Below are 10278 nucleotides of genomic sequence, written 5' to 3' on the forward strand. Positions count from 1 at the left end.
TCAGCCCCAAAAGGATTTCAGAAACTGAAATTGCTGTCATTTCATCTTTTCATAGACCTCAGTAAAGAGCAAGAAATGGGCCTAATAAAATCAGGAAAATGTTTGTGTAATGAATGAAAATATGGTGAAATCTTTCTAATCCATTTTCCTGCACTCTGTACTTTCTGCTCAGTTCAGTTGAATCAGTTTATCGGTTTATATAAGAGAGTACTGTTAACCTCCACATCTTGAGATGCTTTTCTGAGAAGACTGACTCCCTTCTCTTATTCTGATACAGGAGTTGCCCAGGGGATCATAACTGGAATAAGAGGACTATGCAATGGCCTGGGGCCAGCACTGTATGGCTTTATATTCTACATGTTCCACGTAGAATTGACTGAGTTAGGCCCAGAATTGAATTCTAACAGTGATGCCCTACAGGTAATTTGAAGTGCAGCTTTTTTTAATTTTTTTTTAAACAATGGTTATATCTGATGGTAGCAAAATTTTGTGATCTTAAATTTGAAGAGCATTCTTACTTGTATGTTACTGTCGAATTTGACAGTATTTTCTGTATTCATTGCTTCCCAGAATCATTTCAGAAATTTAATATCTTACATAAACGATTTGTCTTAACTTTGTTCGGATTCTGCCTTTACCTGCACAATCACTGTACTTGGGATACTCCTCTGGCTAACGTCAGGCTAAATAAAATGTCCTTAAAATCCAGCTAAAAATTGAGCTAGAGTGCCTTTTTAATTATTTTTTGAAAAGCAAAAAAATAGAGTAGTATGGATTTAGTATAGATTTGTGCAAAAGTGTAATTAATAATGTTTACGTACAGAACTGCATGATTGGATATACGTCACAGGATGAGATTTCAGATAACTGTCTATTGCTTACAGGCTTACAGTTTGGGTTAAGCTATTCAAAAGTTGTACAAAAAAGCAGTGATTAGTTCCCATGTCATAATCCAAATACCAAGCTCTATTAGTTTGCCCTGACATTTAGTGATATATCTGCTGCTTGAGAAAAATGATTCACTTTTTGGTGATGGGATCTCTTTTTTTGGTTCATTCAAGACTAATTTTGGATTAAAGAAACTAATCAAACTCTGTCTCCATTTGTTTCCCACACCCATTAGGGAGCTGTCATCCCAGGCCCACCATTTTTATTTGGAGCATGTATAGTTCTTATGTCTTTTCTGGTTGCCTTATTCATCCCTGAATACCGGAAAGCCAGTGGAGTTCAAAAACATAGCAACAGCATCAGCGGAAGCCTAACCAATACCCCAGAACGAGGCAGTGATGAGGACATTGAGCCACTGCTGCAAGATAGTAGCATCTGGGAGCTCTCCTTTGAAGAGCCTGGGAATCAGAGCACTGAGCTGTAAACTCAGCAGAAAATGGGATTCTGCAGATGACCACCTCTGAGAGCCATGGATGGAGCCACAGCACATGGAGACTTCATGGTGCTGGAGGGGCGATGCCAGTGGCATCCTTCGGGCCAAGTTGATAAGTGACTCCTTCTGTCTCTCTGCCCTTCCTCCTGTCCCTCCTTCCATTTCTTTTCTCTCATTCTTTTTTTATTTGTACATTAGAAGAAGGTAAGATTTGAAATACTTCCCTGCAGATAATGTACAACTCTCAAGGTCATCTGGCGTCTGCACTTTGAAAAGTCATCTCTGATAGAAAAGATGGATTTCCTTTAATAACTGGAATAATCTTTCCATGGCTTTTTGAACAGAAGGTGCAGGATTAGAGTGGAACTGCCATCTTGGGCAAGATTTCAAGTAAAGAATCCCTTCTTTTTTCTTCCGTCCTCCTTCTTGAATTATTCTCACTTAGCCCAGAGGTATTGATAAGTGGCTATTCTTAATAGTCACTCAGTTTCAGGGATCTTTTGCCTTTGTCCAAAGGTCAAATGAAAACCTAATTTTGCTCTCCCTTTATTTCCTCTACACCCAGTGCTTGTCTAAAATGAACATTAATAATATGGATTGATGGTAACCTTAACCAGCTTGAAGAAAATCTTTCTTACAAATTCAAATATGTTGAACTACCAACTCAGATTCCTGGACCTAGTGTCTGATCAGATTCAAGGTGATTTTACAGAAGAAAAAAAGAAAATATATCAAGCCTAAGATGATTTTAAAGATGAAAAAAAGTCCATCTAGCCCAGTGCAGTGGCACGTGCTTATGATCCCAGCTACTAAGAGGCTGAGGCAGGAGGAGCACTTGTTCGAGGCCAGCCTGGGCAACTTAGCAAGACCACCAAACACACACACACACACACACACACACACACACCCCGCAGACACAAGCATTCTTGTGGCAACAAAGAAAAGAAATTGGAGAGTGCTTCTAAGAAAGTTGTAAACAATTTGAACATTCCTAAGAGAGGATGAGAGTTAGTAACTCAAGTCTCAGTAGAATTTATGTCCAACTTCAGACTCATAATACATTATTACTGTTTGCTCCTTCCCACGTCTCCCATGTCCTACTTCTCAGTTCTGTTCCATCACACTCCTGCCTTAACTGCTGTATAGTATGCATTTATTTTCAATTAATCTTTATCTCAGTCTGTTTATCTGATTTTTGAAACTCATGGGAAAACGCACATCAAATTCCTTTTTAAAATATGAGGGTTTAGTGAAGCTCAGTTTCACAATAAGTGTCTTGCTAATTTTTTGCGATGTTTTATGGACAAAGAAAACTTTACAGATTTATATGTATTTTGCTGCACAGTAATGGACCATTACCTAGGGCCTACCTTTAACAAAGCACTCCTTTGGAAGTTTTATAGGTATGAAATATATGTAGATATTTGTAAGGGTTTTAATTTTTTTTGATGGGGGTGCTGTGTAAATCTTGTATTTATAAATGTAATGAAGGTATTGACAGAAAAAATATATACAACTTTTATAAAGGATTGTGTACTGACTGAATACATTTAAAAGAAAATATATTTTGAAACCTGTTCTCAATGAACAGAGATAACATATCTTTTTACTATGCTGTTGGTTTTTAGGTTTAAGCTTCCTAATGCATAATAAATTTGCAATGGATACTTTTATGCTTTTTGTGTTTTTTTAAACAAATTGTATCATTGCTCTTTTTGGTTCTCGGGTGGTTTTCTACTAAGTTGAGTTCTTAATCCTTTATATTAAACGATATTTGTATTTTCAAGAAAAAAAATTTAAACGAAGTTCCTTCAAAAATCTCCTATAAAAACAGATCATAACTTTTTAAAAGCAGCAACAGATATTTCTACACTCATATATGTACCAGAATTATTCACAATACCTAAAAGGTAGAAGAAAACCAAGTGTCCTTAGACTGATGAATGGATAAGCAACATGTGTATCTATACAATGGAAATTCGGGACTGGGGCTGTGGCTTAGTGGTAGAGCGCTTGCCTACCATGTGTGAAGCACTGGGTTTGATCCTCAGCACCACATAAAAATAAATAAAATAAAGGTATTGTTTCCATCTACAACTAAAAAAAAATGTTTTTAAAAAGATGGAAATTCTGACACATGCTACAAAAATGGTTTAACATTGAAAAGATTACACTAAAGTGAAATAAGACAATCATAAGAGGACAAATCTTGTGTGATTTCACTCATGAGGTACCTAGAGAAGTATCGCATTCAGAGACAAAAAGAAAAAATGGTGGTTTGTCTGGCTGGTGGAGGGAACAGTGGGAAGTTATTTTATGAGTGCAGAGTTTCATTTTGCAATATAAGGAAAATTCAGGGGTGGGAGGGTTGGTAGTTTGCATAACAATGTGAATTTGCAGCTGGGGTTGTGGCTCAGCTGAGCTTGCCTAGCACCTAGCACGTGGGAGGCCCTGGGTTCAATCCTTAGCGCACATAAAAATAAATAAAGATATTGAGTCCAACTACAACTAAAAGATAAATTTTTTTTAAAAATGTGAATTTACTTAATACCACTAAATTGCACCCTTAAACATGGTTAAAATGGTAAATATTAAATTACATAATACTTATATTATGTATAAAATTATTATCATAATTTTCAGGGGGGTGTATCAGGGATTGAACTCAGGGGCTCTCAACCACTAAGCCACATCCCCAGCCCTATTTTGTATTTTATTTAGGGATAGGGTCTCCCTGAGTTGCTTAGTGCATTGCTGTTGCTGAGGCTGGCTTTGAACTCACAATTCTCCTGCCTCAGCCTCAGAAGCCACTGGAATTGCAGGCGTGTGCCACCATGCCCATCAATATTTTATCATAATTTTTAAATGCTCCCATAGCATCTGTTTTTCAAACTATCAAAATCACCTTTTCATCTATTTTTAAGTATACAATTCAGTGGTTTCTGTATATTCACAATGTTGTGTGACCATTTGCACTAATTATTAAACACTTCCCTCCCTCCCCACAAAGAAATCCTTTACCCATTAGCAGCTGTTCTTAATTCTCCCATCCCCATGCAATCAGTAATCTACTTTCTCTATATATGGGTTTGCCTATTTGGAGTTCATTTCATATGAAAAGAATCATACAATATGTGCTCTTTTATGTCTTGACTTTTTACTTAGCATTTTTTAAGGTTCATCCATGTTGTAGCACGTATCAAAATTTATTTCTAAGGTTGAATTATATTCCATTATATGTGTGTAATTTTTGTTTATGCATCAGTTGATGGACATTTGGGTTTTTCCTCTCTGGGATTATTATGAATAGTGCTCTGTGAACATATATGAATATGTTTTCAGTTCATTCTGGATGGGAGTAGAATTTTTGGGTTATGTGCTAATTCTGAGACATTACCAGTTTTCCACAACCATGGCACACTTCTTAATTCCTATCAGCAATATAGGATGGCTACAGTTTCTCCACATCCTTTCTAGTACTTGTTATCTTCTGTTTTGTTCTTTATAGCCATCCTATTGGGTTTGAGGTAGAATCTCATTACAGTTTAGTTTGCATTTCCCTAATGATGTTGAACATCTTTTCAAGTGCTATGTTTGCCATTGATAGTTTCTTTGGAGAAGTTTGTTGAAGTCCTTTGTCTATTTTTTAATTGAGATATTTGTCTTTCTGTTGATGAATTGTGCAAGTTCTTTGGAAATTCTGAATGATAGAGTAATAGCCATTGATGGATAGAAGTTTTAAATTTTGACAGTCAGGCTTGGTTTTTGTTTTTTTTTTTCTTTTGTTGCTTGTGTTTTCTCAGTCATCTAAGAATACTTTTTCAAATCCAAAGTCATGAATATTTACCTTTCTGTTTTCTTCTAATAGTTTTGTAGTTTTAGTTCTTATGTTTAGGACTTCAACCCATCTCAAATTAACTTTTGTGTCTGGTAGGGGTCAAAGTTTACATTTTGGCATGTGGGTATGCAGTGATTTCTGTACTACTTTTTGAAGAAAACATTCTTTCCCTATCAAATTGTCTTTGTACCCTTGTCAAAAATCAGAAAATGGTAGATAATATGAGTTTGTTACTGGACTTTTAATTCCATTCCATTGGTTTATATTATAGAATGCCAGTTCTATACAATTTTGATTGCTATAGCTGTATATTAAGTTTTGAAATTAGGAAGTGTGTTCTTTCTTGTCAACATTGTTTTACCTATTTCATATTCCTTTTGATTACATATGGACTTTACTTTTGACTTTTCCATTTTTGACAAATTAAAAAAAGATTTTTATATGCATTGCACTGTAACTGTAGATGGCTTACTTCAGGTTGTATGCAATCTTTTTTTTTTTTTTTTTTCAATGTAAAAATTTTTTTATTAAAAAAGTTTTGTAGTTGTAGATGAACAGCATTTTCTTTATTATTATCTTTTTAAATTTTTGTGTGGTGCTAAGGATTGAACCCAGTGCCTCATATACGTGCTAGGCAAGCACTCTGCCACTGAGCCCCAGCCCCAGCCCTCAATGTAAAATATTCTTAGAAAATAAACCAGTGTCGATTAAGTTCATAATAAATTTTATAAGAAGAAAATGCTGTTATTTTCGAATGTTTGGAACAGTTATCAGAAAATGATAAAACGACAGGAACATTTACAAATGTTGAAATTATTTACTGAGCTATGAATTCTTGGCAGAGGAAAGGATTTCTGAAGTATCTGAATCCACCTATTACAGAAAACAAGAATGACTTCTAGAATGCCTCTCACATATTTAACCAGTCTCTTCAAATCCTTCCCAAATTTGATGCACTTCATCTCAAAAAAAGAACTAAACCCATTTTTAATCACTTAAAAGAATAAAAAAAATAGGGGATTAGAGAACAGTCACATCCTTGAAGCAGCTTTGCAATATGCAGAACACAGTACTGGCTTCAAAAAAATATAGATTCTGTGCACTTGCATTACTTAAATGTGAAGAGCTGCCATCCTCCTCCTTTATAAAATTAGGAAGCTATATTCATTCAAGCACATTAACTTCATTGTACTTCATATAGTTTTATACTTGGAATGAGGCTGGAAAAAACATTAGCACAGAGCTGTTAATAAAACAACTTTAAAACATTAATTATTGTGAAATAGGATCAAATGAAAATCAACCTTGGATTAACACATTTCTGATTACATAAATAAGTTACTTTCTTTACTAAAAATTTCCGCTATCAGAAGATCCTGATTAAAATAAAGAAATATATAAAACTGGAACAGGAAGTAAAAGTGATTGATTGGTTCATCTCAGAAGGTCCACTGGCCCAACTGCCAGCCACAAAAGTCTCTAAGTTCTCAACGGAGTGTGACCAGTTCTTCTGAAGAGGTAGGATGAATGGCAACCGTGTTGTCAAAGTCAGCCTTAGTTGCTCCCATTTTCACTGCAACAGCAAAACCCTGCAGCATTTCATCACAACCAATTCCCTGCATATGGATCCCAACCACCTTTTCCTCTTTGTTGGCACAAACCATTTTCATCACACATTTAGTTTTCCTTGTGGTCACTGCGTGATACATTGGGGTAAACGTGGTTGAATAGATCTTCACATTATCTTTTCCATATTTATTAACAGCCTCATCTTCTGTGAGTCCAACCGTCCCAATAGGGGGATGACTGAAGACCACAGTGGGGATGTTGTCATAGTCTAATTTGGAATCTTCTTTGCATTCAAAAAGTCTATGGGCAAGTTTCCGGCCAGCAGCTATTGCAACTGGAGTAAGAAGAGCTTTCCCACACACGTCCCCGACAGCGTAGACACCTTTGACATTGGTATTCTGGAATTCGTCTACTATAATATGACCTTTCTCATCAGTTTGAATTCCCAGATTGTTTAAATTCAAGCCCCTGGAATTTGGGTCCCGTCCAATGGCCCAGAGCAGGCAGTCAACATCTGGAATAGTGGTCAAGGTCGGCTTGCTTCCAGGAACTTCAGAAATCACGGAAACTTCCAGGCCTGATGAAGTCCTTTTAACTTCCTTGACCTGTGAGTACTTCAAGACCTCCACGCCAGAGTTCTCCAGCTCTTCAGTGCAGTTGGAACTGATTAGTGAATCAAAATTTCTAAGTACCTTATCATGCCGGATCATTAATGATGTCTTAGAGCCCAGGGCTGAGAGGATCCCAGCTATTTCCACAGCAATATAACCTGCGCCCACAATGACACTGCGGCGAGGCAATTCTTCCAACTGAAAAAATCCATCACTGGTTATTCCTAGGCTGGCACCAGGGATCTGGCTCTCATGAGGATATGAGGGGACACCACCTGTGGCAATCAGAATGTGAGGAGCTGTGTATTTTTTCCCATTAACCTCCACTGTGGGCTGGGGATCACACGTGAATGCTGCATGGCCATGGATGATTTCTATATGGGACTTGGTTAGATTGTTTCGATAGATGGTGTTCAGGCGGCTCACATAGGCATCCCGCTTTTCTTTTATAACACTCCAATTGAATTTACTCTCACAGCTTTGAAAGCCATAATCAACATGATCATGCATGAATTCAGAGTGGACAGCTGTGTTCCACATTACCTTTTTGGGTACACATCCAACATTCACGCAAGTGCCGCCCAGTTTGTGGCTCTCCACCACCGCGGCCCTGGCGCCGAGTTCTGCTGCCCGGCGCGCGCTGGCCAGCCCGCCGGAGCCGCCCCCGATCACCAGGTAGTCGTAGCAGGCCACCGCAGCGGGCGGCGGACACTGCAGCTGAGGCTCCTGCTTACACGCCATCCGTATGCAATCTTAACAGTATTAAGACTTCCTTCTATGAACATGGGATTTTTTTCACTTTATGCCTTTATTTTTTTCAGCAATGATTTGTGGTGCTTAGTGGATAAATATTCCACCTTCTAGCTTAAATTTATTCCTGCACAAATGGAATTGATTTTTTAAATTTTTTTACTTATTCTTTATAGTTATACATGACATATTTATACAAACATGGAGTATGCCTTATTCTAATTAGATCCTAGTCTTGTGGTTACACATGATGTGGAGATTCACTCTGGCATATTATAGATATACATAGGAAAGTTAAGTCCAATTCATGTGTTTAAGACTTCAACATAATGATTAAATCCGAATCATGTCTTGCCTATTCCTGTCCCCCCTCCCTTTCCTTCATTCCCCTTAGTCTAATCTACTGAACTTCTATTCTTCCCTTCCCCTCCTTGTTGTGTGTTATCATCCACACATCACAACATTCAGAACAACAACAACAAAAAAAAAAATTGTTTTTTTTTTTTTTTTTGGCTCATTTTGTTTAACAATAGTTTCCACATCCATCCATTTTCCTACAAAAGGCATAAAGTCATTTCTTTTTATGGATAAATAATATTCCATTGTATATATATACCAAATTTTCTTTTTTGGTACTGGGGATTGAATCAGGGACGCTTGACCACTGAGCCTCATCCCCAGCCCTGTTTTGTATTTTATCTAGAGACAGAGTCTCACTGAGTTGTTTATTGCCTCATCATTGTTGAGGTTGGCTTTAAACTCAAAATCCTCCTGTCCTGAGCTTCTGGGATTGTAGGCATGCACGAAATTTTCTTTATCCATTCATCTATTGAAAGGCACCTGGGCTGGTTCCATAGCTTTGCTAATGTGAATTGAGCTGCTGTAAACACTGATGTGGCTGAGTCACTGTAGAATTCCAAGTTCTTTGTGTATATACCGAGGAGGAGTGGGATAACTGTCAAATGGTGGTTTCATTCCAAGTTTTCTGATCCTGTGCTTTTCTTTGTCGGTAGACTTTTGATGGTGTCTTCAATTTCATTGCTTGAAATATATCTGTTTAAATTTCCTGTCCTCCAAGTTCTCTTTGGGTAGGTCAATATATCTCTAAAAATTTGTTGATGTCTTCAAGATATTCTATTTTACTGGAGTATAAGTTTTCAAAATAGTTTCTGATTTTGTCTGTATTTCAGTAGTATCCATGGTAGCATTTCCTTTTTCATCTTGAATTTTAGGAATTTTAGCTTTTCTCCCTCTTCTCTTGGTTAGCATGGCTAAAGGTTTATCAATTTTATTAATTTTTTTAAAGAACCAACTTTTTGTTCATTTTTTTCAATTTTTTATTTATTTCAATTTTATTGAATTCAGCTCTGATTTTAATTATTTTCTGCCTTCTACTGTGTTTGGTGTTGATTTGTTCTTCTTTTTCCAGGTTCTTTTTTTTTAAAGAGAGAGGGGTAGAGAGAGAGAATTTTAATATTTATTTTTAGTTATCGGCAGGCACAACATCTTTGTATGTGGTGCTGAGGATCGAACCCGGGCCGCACACATTCCAGGCAAGCGCGCTACCACTTGAGCCACATCCCCAGCCCCGTTTTCCAGGTTCTTGAGATGTAATGTTAGGTTATTTATTTGGTGATTTTCTATTCTTCTAATGAATGAGCTCAGTGCTGTGAACTTTCCTCAGAGAACCGCCTTCATAGTGTTCCAGAGATTTTATTTTATTGAAAGCAAATCTCTTTTATTCTGCTTTCCTCTCTATTTTGAAAATTTCAAATATTCAAGTTTAGACACCAGTAGTGGGGTTATCATATGTAAGTGACAGTGTGATCTTTCCCTGAGTCAGTCCAGATATTTAAAGAATGTGAGAGCCCTGAAATCCTCAGGTAAAGATTTTCAAAGTAAAAAAGACTTGTATATGTGAGATTAATTTATTTTTTCTTGCTGTGCTGTTTAGGGAGGAACTTGTTAGGAATACAGGGTGACAGAGTGCCAGAGCAGACAAGGTAGCCAGCTGTTGAGGTCCCATAGCAACTTGAATTAAAAGCGGCTGTTTTTTTCCCTTTGGTCTTAAACTGGTTTGGGCCATTTGCCTCTATTTTACATTTCAGATGCAAGCCTTGGAGAGAGAG

At 37.0% G+C, this 10278-nt stretch overlaps 2 protein-coding genes across 3 annotated transcripts in view; one reads left to right on the forward strand and one right to left on the reverse strand.

The window, feature by feature from the left end:
* The window catches only part of Slc71a2 (solute carrier family 71 member 2), a 63870-nt gene extending 60816 nt beyond the window's left edge, over positions 1-3054 (forward strand). For both annotated transcript variants that reach the window (XM_076837362.2, XM_076837363.2), the window contains exons 11-12: positions 278-420; positions 1124-3054. In XM_076837362.2, coding sequence (XP_076693477.1) covers positions 278-420; positions 1124-1372 — 392 coding nt within the window. In that variant the 3' untranslated portion in view covers positions 1373-3054. The remainder of the gene's footprint in view (positions 1-277; positions 421-1123) is intronic.
* A 3327-nt stretch (positions 3055-6381) lies between these two features.
* On the reverse strand, positions 6382-8140 carry LOC143383003 (glutathione reductase, mitochondrial). Its single transcript, XM_076837365.2, has one exon. The coding sequence runs from the start codon at positions 8138-8140 to the stop codon at positions 6707-6709; it is 1434 nt and encodes a 477-aa protein (XP_076693480.2). The 3' UTR covers positions 6382-6706.
* Positions 8141-10278: the final 2138 nt, after the last annotated feature.

Source organism: Callospermophilus lateralis, chromosome 17 (assembly GCF_048772815.1).
Source record: "Callospermophilus lateralis isolate mCalLat2 chromosome 17, mCalLat2.hap1, whole genome shotgun sequence".
Lineage (NCBI taxonomy): Eukaryota > Metazoa > Chordata > Mammalia > Rodentia > Sciuridae > Callospermophilus > Callospermophilus lateralis.

Bases quoted from the DNA above. Each gene is read 5' to 3' on its own strand.
- LOC143383003 (XM_076837365.2), bottom strand. From the start codon at position 8,140: ATGGCGTGTAAGCAGGAGCCTCAGCTGCAGTGTCCGCCGCCCGCTGCG.